Raw genomic sequence first — 18,387 nt, forward strand, 5'->3', positions numbered from 1 at the left:
TGTATATAACTTCCAAGTTACATAGTATTATAGAGAGATTTTAAGATTGTAGAGATTTAAGATTCACGTCGCATTAAAATACATTAAATAAAATAAACAATCATTTTAAGGAATAACATTTTATTCGTTCTACTTTATGCTTACATATCATTCAATTTGAACGTTAACAATTATATTAAACAATTTAATGCTAAAACGAAAATCCGCGAATATAAGTGGAAGTACTAAAGTACAATAGTTTCTATTTATTATTTTCGTTCGATGCAAACAAAAATAAAATACACACATGCTACATATTAACGAATCGTTAAAGTAAAATTCATCTTACTTGTGAAGTATAAGGAAACGTAACATAAAGAATTGGTAAAATTATAATACGATAACAGCCAAGATACTTCGTTAAAATATTTTCACTTATCAATTTCACATATTTTTGATATCTAATATTTTCCAAATTCTTCGTTTCGAATTCAAAGTATAATAGAAACGCTTATCCGTTTATTTGTTATTAAGCTCCACGTCCGGCTGATGAAGGCGATGTTGCGACGTCAACTGCAATTATTAATTGAATCGTTAGTATCATCGATCAATCGAGTTCTTTAGTTCCTTACGAATAAAGCGTGAAAACGAATGAACGATGCTTTTATAAACTTAATACTTCCGTAACATTTAACAATTCATCTTTGAACAAGTTCATCCTACACTTAAGTTACGATAGTTACGATTTGAAATTGATATTATATGCATTATGCATTGGTATTACATATTGCATATCGTCATTATACAAGATTACCAATTTCATAGCAAATAACGAAAGAAATATGCTGTAAGCATAGTAAGACGTTTTACATAAATAGATTTTCGGACAACGAAGAATCTATCGTATAAAATGAAATTTGCTTGCATTATTTATTACTATCGTTAAATCTCGTATTAATTCAGCTTACTATGCTTCTCCACTTATTCGTTAAACCCATAATTCATTCGTTTAATTATTCTAAGAAACAGTACCTTTAATAGTATTTGCTAGAATAATGTGAAACTAACGTTTATATAAAGAACGTTTGAAATTTAAATGAGGAAAAGGGAGGAAGACGAACAAGGAAGGAAGGAAGAACATAAACGGAAATAGAAGTGTGACTTAGGGAGAAGCTTGATACTCTGATCCAATCCCGCGTCTAATTAGCATACAAAACCACTATAGACAGTATAAAAGTTACAAAGGAAGGTGCCGAAGAAAGTTAACTTTTTAATGAGGTTTTGCATAACGATAGAACTTAAAATACTTAAGTTACCGATGGGTACAGGTGAAGGTATAGTTTTACAACGGAAGATCTTCAGATAAAAGATTCGCGCTTTAACCAAGTTCCGCAACTCGATAGTACCTGCATTGTTCAAGTTACTGATAGGCGATTCTATTCATTCGTTTTTGCTTTTTCATGAAATCAAATATTTGCATACCCATTGCCGAACGATGAACGACAAAGTGAAAGGGTCGAATCTCGTAGAATCCTGCCTACGCGTTTGAGGAAGAAGCATCTCTTCTTGTCCTTCGAACTTCCTCCCAGGAATAACGAACTCGTTACGCAGTCGTAGAGGTTCCATTTCTTGATGTTTGTCGCTGGTAGCCGCGTCTACTTGATTCTCTTGAAGAACGTTGCCCTGTATATGCGAATCGAACCTCTTGCCGTGTCCACCGAAACAGGAATGTCCGAACGCGGAACAACCACCTGTTAAAATGGAAACGAGATTACTTTTACAATTATGAAATTTAACATACTAAACTAATTTAAGAGAAGAAATGATTAAATCAAATACATTTATAATGAAAAACATTTGTCATAAAATATAGTTTACCATTACAGTCTGCTCCTTGTAGTTTACATAAATGTACAGAAATATAAATGTTACTTTTAGAGTATGATATACAGTTACTAGAATTCTAACGTACGTTCGTTTGACTTAACAGTAGAAAATAGCCGCGGTACTTCTCTAACAGACCATTTAACTATTGTTTCATTTGAAAATACTCGACCGTATTTTACTATTTTATAACTATTTCCGACCTCTGGTATCCAGGTTTATACCTTTCGCCAACAAGAGCAAACTTTTTATCAGACAAAGTGTCAAACCATCGACGAGCATCGTAAGAACATAATTTGTATCTCAGCTTATTTTTGGATGTAAAAATTTCGTTAGATTTAAGACAGCGTATTTGCAAAATAAAAGAAAACGCGTATCGTACGGAATGCCAAACTATTAGAAGCTGATAAACGGAAGCGTAAAATCTAATTTCACTTTCAAATTTACTTTCCTCCTTCCGTGATACGAAGTGGAAAAAATAAATGCTTTTAACGGATCACGAACGGGAATTCGTAATATGGAACCTTCGAAATTGATTCTACAGAACGTGGAGCAAGAAAGATTTTATACTTTATAGAACATACATAGCTATATGATCCATTTTAGTAATTAATATTTCTTAGACGATGTAAAATTTGAAAATTAATGGCCCTGCAATAGACGGCAGATATAAAGATAAATACGTAATCCCATAAATTCGAATGTGCAGTACCATCTTTTAAGTAAAGAAATATAATCGACTACTAAGAGAAAGAGAACGAGACGAATAACACGTTTTCGACCCGTAAGCAAAAAACGTTACACGAAGAAGTAGAAAAATGCTATTCTGAAATAAACGTTTTAGCAAAAACCGAATGACTTCGCGATATAAAATGTGATATACGTTGATATCTGTATACATCTTGTACTATTGCAATATACATGTCGATTTAAACGCAGAGACTCTGTCAACAGGTTGTACAATTTAATTAACAATTACACGAATCATTAAAATATTTTGAGCAACCTATTACCCCTTAACCAAGCCAACATTTACATACTACGTAAGTTTTCATTTTCTGATTGCATAATGAATGAAATTTACTCTCAATATTTCAGTCGTAAACAAGTGTCGCGTGTATGTCACACGACGTATAGTATATTCCTAATCAATTTGCCTTATAGAGTTTACCAATTTTAATATAAATACTTTACGCACGATCAAACTAAAACAGGAGTACGAATAAGAAATCATAAACGAAATTGTATCACCATTCCTGTCATTCGCAACCTATTCACAAATATAAAACGTATTCCATGCCACGATGAAATAAAACGTGGTCCTTAAATAATTTAAAGTTGAATGTACCTACGCGGCATGAATCAATCGAATCTCCTGAAAGCAAATCATAAATCGAGCGGAATAGGAAAAGGAGGAGAAGAGAAAAGAAAGAAAAAAGAATGTATCGCGCGAGAGAGCAAACTAAATGACAAACTAAAAAGCGTGACACGAGACGTGATTGGCCGTACGTGATCGGCAGAAAAAATGAAAAACCAAACGAATCGAACGAGGGCTCGAACTTATTCACTCGATTATTATCTTAAACGAAGGCTGGCTCTAATCGATCAACGGTTTCGAGCTTCTTTCCCCTACCGCGTCCTGTTCGCGCGTTTTAAAAGCTTCGAAAGCTCTTTAAAGGGACTCGATCGCCAGAGAGCTCGTTGCCAACAAGGATTTTCTTTTTTTCTTACACAAAGGTTACTCTGTGAATGGCAAACTACACAGATCGCAAAAATGATTCCTCTTGCTTTTCCTTCGTTTTTAGTTAGCTACAACAAAAGGGGAGGCGAATAGAAAAATTATATAGGAATTATTTTTGTAAGAGGGCATCTACGTTCTTCTATATAAAAAGAGCTCGATCGTTTATCGTTTGACTTGTAACTTTTTTAATAGCTACATATAGTATACGATATAAAATATGAATACTTTTTTAAACAACGTGAAAGAGTCAAGGGATCGAATAGAGCGTTGAAAGTCTAGTAGATTCAAACGAAAAGGCGAAAGTAATTGGAATTCTCTTCTTCGATCATACGAACAAGACTGTACTGTCTGTAGAGGCAAGCGATGGTTCACTGTCGCTCGTTTCTTTTCGTTGTTGCTAAAGGTTGCGATTGCATAAACGTGCGTTAAAGACGCGCTAAATAATAAAATATTCTAACAAAAGATATTAGTTGAAATAGGATGGAAGGTTAATTTAGATTTGAGATATTCCATTTTCATTCGAAGAACATAATATCTACTGTTATATAGATTTAAATTATAAGAATTTAAATGAAATAAAATTCTCGTTTAAAAATGAAAATATGGATAAGAACACTGTGAGAGGGTTTAGAAGAAAATAAACTATGAGATAACGTTGATAACGAGGTAAGGAATAAAAGTACATCGAGTGGATATTAAAAATTGATAATACATAAAGTGCAGTAACTGTTATATGCAATTATGGCTTGCGTAGTTAGCTCCTTTACATTAAATTTTTAAGAAAACAGAATACAACGTCAACCGGTTGGTTCGTTATAAAACCGGTGAAATTAATAAGAGAGATATTCAGTTTCTCGCTAGATTAATTTAACTACGCTTCTGACAGTTCCTATTGCTAACATATATCAAAGTTTTCGATAAGGAATAGATAAAGTTCAAGCTGTTCACACGAATATTTGTAGAAAGGGTTGATTAACACATTTTGAACATTCTTCTTGATAAACTTCGCTTTTCTAAGTATCCTCGATAAGAGAAGAAACAACCTACACGTGTTAGATCGGATGATGTCAATGAAAATTCAACACGCCCACCTTTTTATGTCCAACAGCTGAAAAATTTTGGTATTTGATATAGCTGGAACTGCGCGATGATACTGGACATCAGAGGCAGCCGCTTGCTATTCGTGGAGGAGATACAGCAAAGTCATAAAATTATCGAAGAACAGCTTTTATCTATGTAAATGCGTGTCTAGATAAACTGAGCAAGTGTAGCCAGGCGAACATAACCACGTACATGTGTCTTTTAATTTAGCTTACCTACGCACACATAAAAATATTTTTTCAGAAAGGAAGAACGAGAACGAGGGACAGTGACATTTTATAGACATTTGAGTCCCCCATCGCGGGCGTATGGCAAACATTCTTACGACCATCGACGAAGATGTTTTATTCTGTCGAAGAGCGTGAATCCTTCGAAAAATCAAACGGACAAATACATGCTTTACGTGTACAGTTAGGAACATAAGTATCATCAAAACAGAGTAAGCTTTTTAGAGTTGGACCAAACGACTTGAATTTTTCTGCCGAGTTAGAAGGATTAGTTTACTAGATGGACGTGTGAAAGAAGAAGTTGAAAAGTTTTGCAGTTGGTCGGAAACAGGAAGAAAATAGTAAAGGTCACTTTTTACCAGTCTTTTATCTGTAACGAAAACTTTAAAAATACACTTTGTAGATCTACGTTGGTTAAACACATGCTAAAAATTCCATCGGAATCGGTTACAGAAACAGGCAATGGGCATCGAAAATGAAATATATAGAAACTTTCATTATTTCATTTTTCATCGCTTTCATTATTTTTAATCGTTTACAACTAATAGCCACGTTAACCGATTTCGATGAAATTTTCAGATGACGCAAATCTACAGAACGTATTTTTTAAATTTTTATTTCACATGAAAAAGTTGCGGGTAGCGACCTTTACTATTTCCTTCGCGATTCCGATCAGCTACAATTTTTTCAAAATCTTTTTTACGCTTCTAACTTCTCGAAGAAAAAAAAAAGAAAAAATAAAAGTCGTTTGATCCAATCTAAACAAAGAAAATTATTCCGTTTTAAAGAAACTAAAAATTGTGCCAATACTTATATTTCTAATTTTATGTACATCGTACGACGTATTCTTTTTTGAACATCGATAAGCAAGAGCGGGCCGTTGAAAAGTCGAAAACGAGAAGCACGAACAACGTCCTTTCGAGTTCTGTACTTCGCGTATATGTACATTCTCACGATAAATCGTTTTTTACTCGAGCCGAGGAAAATAGAAATATTTGCGGGCGACGCGATCTCGACAAACGATTCATTCGCACTTTGTGTTTACGATCGTCGAGAAAATGCATTCCACGACTGGACAGCCTATTCTACTGGCTCCAACTGCAATTGCACGTGCGAACACGAGCGTAAACGAAGTTGGCAGCTCGCATGATTCCATTGTCTCCGGTTACGGATGCGTCAAAATGTAACGACACGTGGTAGCCTGTTTTTATTACTATTTGTACCTTGATTTATCGTGGCAGTATTTATTCGTGATAAAATCGCTATGCTGTTAAAGCTTGTTCCACTGTTTTCCAAGCACTGTTAATGTTCGCTTTTAATGCAGTCGAATGTGTTCGAAAGTGCTCTGTAACCAACCATCAGCGTTCGAGCGATCGTACGAATGTTTAACTTTTAGAAAAGGTCGGCGTATTTTTACCATATTTTTCGTATTAAATATCATCGAATCGATCGACAAGTCTCCAGTCTTTAACGAACGATTATTCTGTTCCGTATTTGTCGATTTCTATCAAATTTTGAAACGAAACGCTGAAGTCGATCAAACGCTGTTCCTGCTTAGATGCTAAAGCCAACAACTGAAATACTGTGACAGCCAGAATGGTAGAAATTTTATAGATTTACACATACATACACACACGCACGGGCGCGCACGCGGTATCATACGAACGGATGACAAAAGGAAAGCAATTATATTAACCGTGGACATTTTCTAGCGGAAACAATTGGAGAAAAGTCAATTACATTTTATACAACGAATGTCAGCGAATTTTGATTCGCCCGTGAATGTACAAATTTTCGAAACTTCTTTACAATATAAAAAAGTTACATCGATTTGAAGGAAACAAATCGATGTCGTTCGTAGCTGAATTTCATAGAATACGTCTAATGTAGCTGTACCTTTCGATCGTGCGATTAATTTCAACTTTAAATCGTAGTCTCCAATCATTATGTAACAAGTAAAACAAATACCGCGAGTCTTTATACAGAACGAAACTTGAATCGATTCAGTTTCTTTCATTTTAACTTCTCTCCAACTTTAATCCACAGATTAAGGGAAAAAACGAAGCAAACACTACCTCGTTCGTTATGAATATTCGCAAAATAAAGCTCGCCAAATATTTACAAAACTGCCTACAAATTTTTACAAATACCACGACGTTACATAGGATAAAAATCGAAATTGGCTCAATACTATTTGCTTCGTTTACGTGTAATGCAAATTTTAACCTAAATTGCACTCAAACAAAATAAAATCCGCTTCGATTCTCTATAAATAATAAAATTCGCGCATTTATTAAAAAGGAAAATCGCTGTAAAATATTTTTGCAAAATGCAGGCAAGACGATTTATCGACTTAAACACGCGTTCGATTCTTCTTCGTGAAACGAACGCGAGATTCGTTCCTTATCTCCAAAAATAATTGGGCAATCAAGGATAATATTGTGCCGAGTAACAATGCAAAACATTTCCATGACGCGTACTGAATTTTCAAAGTGATCTTCACCTCCCAGAGTCACAGTGTCAACGCAGGCAAGATGAAACATCGTTCTTGAAAGGCAACGGTAAAAGAGGAACAACTTGCCGACCTCGTTGTAGGTAGAAACGTCGTTATTTCTGGGATCAAGTGATTTAATAAAAGCGATTCGTCTCCGTAGAAATCTGCCTTTCGCGTTTAAAGCACGCTGAATACTCTGTATTTTATCCAATTTTTATACATTTTCGAATCGTTACATCGGAACGATCAAAAAGAATATTGTATTACCTTCTTTTGTTTAATTTTACAACTGTGTCCTGCTATATCTATACGTGTCGTCCACTATTTGACTTTTCAAAGGTGTTTTAGCTACGTGCATTCTCCTTTTAATCTTCTTTTCTTTTTTCTTTTTTCTTTCTAAAATATCGAAACAAAAAACAAGTATGTACCTTCGCTAAAAAAAAATCATCTTACTTACACGTACGTTACGCAACGACGTTATTGGAAAAACACGACGCGCTTGTTCATTAATTTTACGATCGGCCGTAAGTACTCATTGTCAGTTTGTAATGAGTGAAACAATATCACGTTACTAAATAACGATGATAACGAACACACCGATGCAGAGTATTCGCATTCTTCTACAGATCCAATGATTGTTATCGTTTGTTGCGTAACGAGAGCGTATTCCATTGTTTTCCGATTTCTAGAATTTCGCGAAATTTCGAAATTCTTGCGAGTTCGCGGAAACCGTCTCTTCTTCGTCGCGAGATTGCCCCACTGTCCGACATCGATGCTCGACCGCTTGAATAAATAATCGAGCTTGGAAAATATAATGGAGATGATACAAGACGATGCATATACGTTATTTTTACGTTTCGTTGGAAATCGTTTGGAAAACCTTTTAATGTACCCGAGAAAGTAGGTAATTTTTCTTTCGAATTTAATTCACCGCATGAAAAACTGTTTCGTTAAACGATTTAATTCTTCCTTTGTTTCTTGAATGGTCGATTTACGTAGATTCTTTGATATTTCCCATGCATACATTATAAATTACTTTGAACTTCAACTGATGGGGAACGAGTACCGTTAACGTAATTAAGGCGTAACTTCGTTGACTTTATTATATATTTGCTAATCATTTTTTAATTCTATTAATACACGTGGAAATTACGTGTAATAATAAAACAGAAAATTAGTCGATAGATAATTGATCTTTCTCGTAGTAATTATATCAAGAAAAAACTTATAATCGACTTACGTATGTAAATAAAATAAAATTCTTGTTAATCGCTATACTTTGTCGAATATCGATTTATATCGTCGTTTTTGCCCATATACCCGTGTGTTATTAATGTTTTATAAATATTTTACAAATTCCCCTTGGTTTATTATTAGTAAACTGACTAGTTAGAAAATGAATCACACGAAGCATACATTCTCCATCCTACTGAATAATGTTTTATCATGCTAATTACTTTTGCCATATTACGTCCACTTGTATTCGATATTCTGCTGTATGATAAACGATATGCAGGTTTTATCGAAATTACGCGACGCCGGATATTGTTCGGATAATCGCGTCTCGGTATGTTCAGAACTCTACTAATAAGCCAATTGTTGGAAAAATTGAATCGTAGGTTACCTTCGATACAATCCTAATCGTTCTAACGAAAGACGTAACGCTCACCCAATTAAAGGTAAAGGGCAAATGAAAGTTCGATCGTACCGCACCTGGCTGGAACAATGCTTTCACGTTAGTTACTTACGAACTACGAGCAAAAGCGATTGTTAATGAACCAGATGTTCGGGAAATAACAGTACATCCGAAGTAACGAGAAAGATGCTTTAATCCCTTGGTTAAGGTGTCTAAATAGAAGAACCTTAAAGGAAAGTCCGTCTATCCATTGATTTTTGAAATTTGGAGAATCGCGTCCAAAAAATGTATCTCCTGGCAAATTATGAACGTCTGTTTAACGTAATTCCTAAATTAAAAATGAGGTTGGCGAATGAATCGGAAGTTCCTCGATGACACAGTTAATCCATCTTTTTTGAAACTTTAAATTTATAGAAAATATAGGATTATAGACTTAACAGCGAATTTCTCATTTGTGAAAATAGTTTTACATAGACAATATACTTTACGCTATACACAGATGGGGCGAGATTAGCTCGTTAGAGTAAAATAACTGTCGATTCGTGAAAACCTTTATAGAGGAATGCCTGCCTGCCTTCGTTGATCGATCTTTATGCCAACTCGTAAAAAATCATTTGATATAATCGCGTACTGTGTCGATTCACTTTCAATGGAATACTACTCACTGTACAAAATACTAAAGTCGCGTAATTATTTATTTATACGATATGTATACAATGTTATACGTATTTATCTTAATAAACCGTGTCGTTAAATCGTAATCGTATTTATTACGATTATAGACGAAGAAAAAAGAAGATTGTATTCGAAGATAGTTCTTTTACTTTTCCTATTTGAATCAATTCATACTTAATCAGATATTGATACTTTTCCATACTGTGGTAAAGGGCTAGATTATATATATATATATATATATATATATAGATATGTATTATAAGCCGATATATCATCGACGTTATTGAGGTGGTACACGATACTTTTGAGTTCTTGGTAAGTAAAATCCATCCCCCATCATATTTTCCATACATCGAATTATCGTGAGTAATAAGATTTAGATCGGATGGAACCGCAACGAATAAGACGATTAAAGGTACATAATAGTGGAACCAATGTAAGGAGGTAAAATTCTTTATAATTGCGATGAAATATTCCTGTACTCGAGCATTAAAGATAAGAATATGCATGAAATATAAATGTTTTTCAATTTCAGTATATATATTTCCTTTCGATAAAAGAATCGTAAAGTTTAATGGAAATATAATTGAAACGCATTTTCTTCGTTAATAACTTTTTGTTTCTTTAAAAATGTAATTTCTTCGTTAAAAATTAATTAAAACCTTCTTGTTCAGAATGGTACGAAGTATAACATAATTTGTAGAAAATTGCTCGCTATTATTTAGGATATAAATGGATACTTGGAATTTTTTAAACGTATGGCATGCTTATAATACGAAAACCACAGGTTTACATTGAAATCATAATGCTCGTTAGGCCACTCACTGTAATGCGATAAGCAGCTGCATATTGTTCGAACACGAAAATGACTACGAATAGAACTCGTACTTGTATGAACTTTTATTACTTCTCTGCCTTTTGTTATTTATATCTCGTGTATTATAAAATATCTTGTACATCTTCAGTGAACTAAAACCAGGATCACGCAACTACGTACTTATGAACGTAAGAACCACTCCCACTAAGCTATTCTTTTCCATCGAAAAGAAAAATGCTGTCAGTATATAAAAAATCTATTTTGTTATTAAATATTTATAAATTACTTTACCAATATATAAGATGCTTAAGCAATTTCCAATTTCCTGTCCATCTACGAAGTTTCGAAGTAACTCTTTAGCTCCATTTAAATAACGTTAAATTTGACGAGTAAGCCGGTCAGGGAATGCGATAACTCGACGAATAACGTTTACATGTACGAATTAATGGTTTATAAATTTATGGATTCCTCGACGCGTTGTTGAGCAAGTAAAACATGTTACGTGTTTTCTATACGAGCAACTTACAAGACTTCGTATACCGTATTATATTTAGAAGAGAACATCGAACGTCGCATTCAAAAAATTCCAAACCAGTTTTAAAAATTTCAAACCAATCTCCGCATCTCGATAACAGCATAAAGTTACGAGAAACTAGTTAGCATATTGTACGTGTATCTCCCTTGACGTCGTACGAGTTTTGTTTTTGTCAACTTTTTAATATAAAGTATATTTACGGCCGATTTAAAGCGATCTAATTAAACAAATCGCTATAAAATTTTATTACGTAGTACTTTCCAGAATCATCGAACAAATTCTGATCGACAGAGCTTCGATCGTTTTACGTTTCTTGTTACAATATTTTGCGAATGGAGCTCGGTATTTTAAATTACACTCGATTAACTTTAACCATAAAAATCATGTTATACGTTATAGAAAAAAATTGTTTTAAAAGGACAGATGAAAATTTCCACGATTCTTTAAAGTGATAAAACAACTACAATGTCGACCACGTACTTGCAAAAAAACAAAACAAGATAAATAAAACGTGGGTCGGTCATACGACACGGACATGATACGCGCACCGTACATCTGTCAGATGTTAACATTTCAGTTATACGTATGTATCGGTTTTTGCTATTACGAAACAAAAATATAAGAGAATTGTCTTTAAATCTTTCGATTATATTCTTTCGTCTCTAACCTACTGTGAGAAATGTATTTAAAAACTAATTAAACAGATTCGTTAGCTATCCATTGAATATGATAAAACGAGTAGAAAAAGCGAGACAAAGAAACATTGAAAGCTTGGAACTATTAATTACGAGATAATTTACATACCCTTGCGATAAAATAATTTATCTGTATCTACCGTTTCGTATTTATTCTCCAACATACATTAATTCCACAAATTTCAAACAATTGCACGAATGAATCGTGAATAAACTCAATTTACAATTACGTTCGTTAAATTTTCTACGTTTATTATTTATGTTTATTATTTAACAAAAGCAATTCTATTCGATATCCTCGTCCCCGTTCGTTTGTCTAGACATTTTATATACGTTCGAATTCCGATCTGCCTTACTTGCATTTTGATCTTGTACGTATAGCGTAGTAAAACATTATACCTTGACTTTACTTTGCCTGCTTAACACTGTTTCATCGTATATTATATTAGTAATCGTACTGATTACACCTATGATAATAACAGGTAAGAAACGTCAAAGGATATAATTCGATTTCTGCTATCGATGGAAACTAACGAGTGATCTAACAATTGAATGTCACTGAGAAACAAAAACGTGTACTAAACAGATGAGTACGAATATCTGCGAGTTAGCGGATTTTGTATAATAATGGAGAATCGATGGTTCAATTTCGCATAGCCCGTCTACAAAATAATTTACGGTAAATTCGTGGAATCTATCCGACAACGCCATTGAAAGCAGCGATAATAATAATTACCATTTTCTGATGTGTAATTAGTCACATATGGAAAAGCTCGTTCGTTCGAAAAAGAATTGTGAAAATTATAGCATCGAGTCTAATTTCATCGAAACGTAAGTCTCGTTTTAAAATATTAAAGGGATACCGATGAACAGACCAAGTAATAAATAAACTACAATTTCAAAGTAAATTCAATGTATCCTAAATCCACTTAGTGAAATATTCTTCGTTATTTTCACTGAAAGGAGTAAAGCCACAGAAACACAAAAGTATTGGACTGGTCTAAGGATGAAAATCAACAGCACGTTCACAATTAACTGTAACTTATTTTATCAAGAGGATCATCGAGAACTGATAACTGTCTCAACAAGCGCTCGACAGAAAACAAATCGCTTTTCAGCAAATTGATCTAATTTCTATACCAACTTCCGATAATTCGCACGATCGCTAGAAAATTCAAAGATTCTCTATAACCATATTTTCTACTCCGTTTACATAATTATCCCCTACGAAGTGAGGAAAGTTGCTCACAAAAAGAAATCGTTTTATTCACAGCAACACGAGATATTTACTTCCTTCCAGCCGTTTCGCGTCACGTCGATTAAAGTGATCATTAGTTGCGATTCACTTAAACGTAGAATCGAGTTGATCGAAGGGAGTGCACGATTAATTAGCAACGGAAGTATCGACAAATATGAACAAATCCAATTACGCGCGAACACCAAGGCATAATGTAAAACTGTGCACGCTCGTTCGTGTCTTTACCGCCCGGATCAATTGTTACGTAAGTTTAAACTGTGTTTTCAGTATGTTACAAAATGTTCAGTATTTTACAAAATGACGAACGGACGTAGATTCAACGGAGTTGCAACTATTGGATTAAAAAAAACGTTGAATAAGTTGAAGCAGAATTACCAACATTAGAATTAAAAAAGAGAAACGTACAAGTTTAATAATGTTCGGTCAAATCTTCGCGTTATACGTAAAAAGAAAGAAAAGAAAACCTCTGATACATTGGATATAACTGTGATTATTCTTACGTTATTCTTTGATCATTTTTCTGTAGACGTTTTGCAGAATGGTGAAACCACGGTGAAATTTTCAAGAAAAATAAGTATTCCATTCAATTTGCTTCGCAATTTTATCGTACGATATAACCCGGTGTATCTTCGCTTGATTTACTGCGTACAATTTGGTTTGAACATATAAACGTTAAAGTTAAATCGAAAGATTATGCGTATGGCATGTCGTATGAAAGTTTTCTTTCCATATCTTAACGCAATGAAACGATCACGGGGTTGGAGTATCGGCAAACTAAAGGAAAAGGTAATTCGTTTATAATGAAACATTCGGATTAACGCGTAACATCGAGCCAATAATCTTTGTTTGCTATCACAATGAAACTAATTTAAGTTCACGTTACGCCGAACGACCGAGAATTAAGTATTCGTTCGATTGCTCTTAAACTACACCGTAGCTTTCCTGCGGTACAGCGCGGAGTAAAGTTCCTTTTAAATAAAGTTCGTTCTCTGCGAACAACAAAGAGCGAATATCAAAGATTCTCATTCACAATTGTAACAGCCGCTGTCATATTTCTTATACGTTTGCCTACTGGCAGACGCGTTCTTTTAAAAACGAGAGAACGTTCCTTTCTCCGTTTCACGCCACGATCCTTCGCGAAACGGGTGGTTAAACGATACGAAACACAAAACCACCGAGATCTTTATTAAACTTCGATCGGAACAAATTGTATTATACTCGCCAAGGTCTAATTATAATATGCGGTGTAAAGGTGGAAAATTAGGGGGTTATAAGGAGGGAAATGTACGGAATGGAAATGTACCTGATAGCGTGTGTGATGGGAATTGATATTATTAATAAAATATATAATAAAATTGTTCGAGTAGATCCGAAATTTCCTACTTTTATATTTTTAGGAAAATAAATAATATTCCATTCTCGTATTTCGCTTTCGAAGTCTTAATATTCCTTTACGTTACGTTTAAATAAAAACACTAAACTCAAACTTACTAACTTCGAAATACTTCGCTCGAAACATTCCTTCGTTTAGTCTAAAAAACAAATTATCTACTCGAAACAAGCGATAAATATCGATGTACCTTATTTTATGATCACCTTTACTCTCTAAAATGAGAAAATCTTTAGCCCTCCCCTGAAACTCTCGTATAACGCAGAATTCAAGGAAATTTATGGAAGAAGAAAGTTTTATTCTTTAATAATACCCGAGTACTTCCATTACAAAAACAAAAATGTCTGAATCATTCGCATGAGAGCATCTTGTTCCACAACGTTCGCTTCGCTTTAAACCACTAACTCCTCGCTCTCTTCTTTGTCAGAGTTCAACAAAAAAAAAAAAAATATTTTAAGAAGGTGAACGATACACGTTTGCCGATAATATCTAAACTCTGAAAGTAGATATCGAGATCGTTCTAATCAAAATCTTCTATTTCGTAACTCATCCTCCTCTTTGAAATATGCAACGACAAATAAAAGAAGAGTTCGAAGCAATAGGAAAACATATGATCGTTTTACAAAACAGAATTATAATTGACAAGCGCGACAACCAGCGATAGATAGCCTACAAAAGAATATTACGAATAGTAGTAAGAAATATTTAATACAAAAATGACCGATAGATACTCGTATAGGGAAGAATCGCGATACTTTTTGTATCTTCGATAAACGCGAAGAAACGATCGGGAAAAGGTACTCTTTGACGATGTATTTCGTGGAATAAGAAATTTCTAAAACAGCCGCAAATGTAAAATAAACAACAATACTCACGTTTAGCGTAAACTGTCTCGCTGACAGACAGTAGAATCACTAGAGTGCAGACCGATACACAGATCGACAGCGGAAGACCGGAAGTCGCGTTGCTCTTCATTCTCTTCTTATGCAAGTTGTATCTCTGGAAGCCGTTCCTGTTGACTTGTCCGAATGACTCGATCGGCAACTGGCAGACGAACCAAAAGATCCGATGCTTCCTCGACGAGCAGGTGGTTGTGAATGAACGAAGGAGACGTTACGCGGTCCTTCTTTTACGAGAGCGGAAACCAGAGTGGCGCAGTCGAACATTGCTGAGTCGAGCACGCTGACTACGCAGACACTGTGGGTGGTATATAATACTGGTTATATACAGGGTGTTGATATGTTGTGAACATGCGGGTTGATAAAACTCATTGAAAGAGACACGAATCGCGGAGACATTTAACTCGTTCGTTAGTGAACTCCTTTGTACTTCGTATGCATATACATGTTACATATACATATGGTCGTGTAACTTTGAAGGTTGATGGAACTCGTTAGAAAGGGTGTACAGATCTCTATTTTGATTCTAAGTGAATGTCGTGGGTTTAAGCCTGAAAATTTCTTGATTTTACTTATAGTTCGTTGGAAGAGTGGAAGTTTAAAAATTGCTGGAATCTCTCAGTTTGAAAATCTTTCGGCGGAATTTCGATCGCATCCTATCTCTTCAAATTTTTGCGAAGAAATTGTTCAACTTTTTCGTAAAACTACCCTTTAATACAATGCCGATTTTTTATTATTGTCCCTGTAAATAACGTATTTCTAGAGGTTAATGCAACTATCAGGAATTGCATCTACGTTGCAAATTTCAACTGGATACGGAATTTATTTTGTGTTTTTGCTCTTCTGTAATTCCACCTAACCTACTGATTATCTTTATAGGATTATGTTTCTATGGTATACTTTCTATTATATTTAGAAACTAGAGTATATAAAAAATGCATTTTGAAAGTATTTGAGCAGAGAAGAACATTATTTAGCTGATATTCAACGATCTTGATATAGTTTCTATAATCAAGCTATTATGCCAAGAACATTAACCCTCTTTGTTACCAACAAAAGAAAATGTAAACTGATCGCTAATCTTAATGCCTATCCTGAACAAATATAATTTTTTTTCTGTAAAGATATGTGAAAAAAAAACGAAAAATATACTTTCCAAAAACCGATAATCCGTTCTAAGAAAAAGCAAGATTTTTCTATAACTTCGATCGTTTGTATGACCTTCTTTCTATATATAAATCGATCTATAGACCAAAGCGCAATATGTAAGCGAGTGTAACTTCTATTTGATTATCCCTTTGTCTCTTTTCCTGTTTGCGAGATAAAAATTCTACATCGTTTAAATCACTTTAAAGAGATCTAGATTTCTGATACAAAAATTTTTAATATTTTTTAAGTTCTCTCCTTTATACAATGTAAATTTTAATAATGCTTTCCATTTCTAGATAGAGCTAATAACGGCACGAGAAACTTTCAATTCCAAATTAAAGGATTCAACAACTTCGTTTACTTTTTTACCCGACACTTGCAATTAACGATTGAGATACGATAATTTTGTACATTTTTAAGAATTTAATTACAACTTGACGCGATATCGGTTAAAAGTAACGTATTTCGTTCCAATGGATGTAGAAATTGAAACAGTACATAATTAAAACGATAAAACGTTGGTACATAGCCAAGAATACTTACCTCCAAGAAGTTTAAACGTATGTACATGGTATCGAAACAAGTTTCGTCGCACACAAACGTTTCATGCAAAGAGCTTATTCATTATGCAATGAATAATGGTTCGGTAAATCGAAATTCTAATCGTACACCCGCGGGAAATGATCCTCATTGTTCCTGTTCTATTCTACTTACAATGGAAAATAACATATAAAGAAAATAATATATAAATCAATCTAAACACGCGCAACAACAATTCCAACCCTCACATCAATATCTATACAATGATATAATTTCACTAGCGTATCGATAGCATTTATTCGGCCAAATAAGACAAAGTTTATCGATGAAATCTATATTTTCGCTTGCTTGTTTGCAAATGAAACAACTGATAACAAGAAATCCGTCTTGTGAAAGCAAGTTCGATGGCTGATGAATCTTCCGCCTCAAACATCGTCGTAGTTTTTCTATTATTACAACGACTGTTGCGTTAATCGCATTTATCGACTTTCTTTTTATTTGGCGCACTATAGGTAGAATTGTATAAATATTTTCGAAAGATCGAGAACGGTATGTGTTTGAAAAAGGAATTAATAATTTTACATGAAAATGTTATATATAGAGATTAAAACCATAGAGATACGCGTAAATATTATATAAATTTGAAAAGGGCACTTTACTCGCGTTAATTTCCAGTTTCTATAAAATTAACGACTGATTTACCATTTTACGTACTGTAATACTCTCCGAGATTTAATTTATTTATTGCAATGAAAGTAATATAGCATTTCATTTAATAATATTTTTGATTCGTTACGAGTAATTAGCAAATGCACTTACGAAGATATAACCGAAGTGAAATTTAAAACGAAATGACTGAAATATAATTTTCTATTTCTGCAAATGCGAGATCTAATATTGTTACGTGATATAGTAGCAACAAGTGTAATCATGTGTATACTATCCGTGTCGAATCGAAGTATTATTATTGGACATATGGTGTATTCTCACAATTTATTGGATAGATCATCGGTTTATCAGTTGCGTCAGCAATCACGAAACAGTACTACCTAATACATAATTCGATTCGTTTCCAAGCTCTAAACAAAGTGTAATTTAAACAATTATCATTAAAAATCGTGCTAAATATCGTTTCTTTGGCATTTATTTTATGTTCCTTTATTTTATGCTCCCTATTTTAAGTTTTAACTTCAAGAACGATAAGTTTATCAATCGACCGACGACGTAGGACGATGCAAGATTTACTTTTAGTTTCAAGTCTTAATTTTAAGGCTCATAGTTAGATTGAAGCTTCATTTGTGAAATCGTATCGAATCTGGTGGAATAATTTTGACAATATGTAATGAAATAATGTTTCTTTTCTACTA

At 33.9% G+C, this 18,387-nt stretch overlaps 1 protein-coding gene across 1 annotated transcript; it reads right to left on the bottom strand.

Moving 5' to 3' along the window:
- Window positions 1-103: 103 nt before the first annotated feature.
- On the bottom strand, window positions 104-15,621 carry LOC126873941 (uncharacterized). Its single transcript, XM_050635341.1, has 3 exons — window positions 15,308-15,621; window positions 1,462-1,730; window positions 104-552 (listed from the first exon to the last, which is right to left on the bottom strand). The coding sequence occupies exons 1-3, from the start codon at window positions 15,405-15,407 to the stop codon at window positions 499-501; spliced, it is 423 nt and encodes a 140-aa protein (XP_050491298.1). The 5' UTR covers window positions 15,408-15,621; the 3' UTR covers window positions 104-498.
- Window positions 15,622-18,387: the final 2,766 nt, after the last annotated feature.

The sequence above is a fragment of the Bombus huntii genome, chromosome 15 (assembly GCF_024542735.1).
Source record: "Bombus huntii isolate Logan2020A chromosome 15, iyBomHunt1.1, whole genome shotgun sequence".
Taxonomy (NCBI): domain Eukaryota; kingdom Metazoa; phylum Arthropoda; class Insecta; order Hymenoptera; family Apidae; genus Bombus; species Bombus huntii.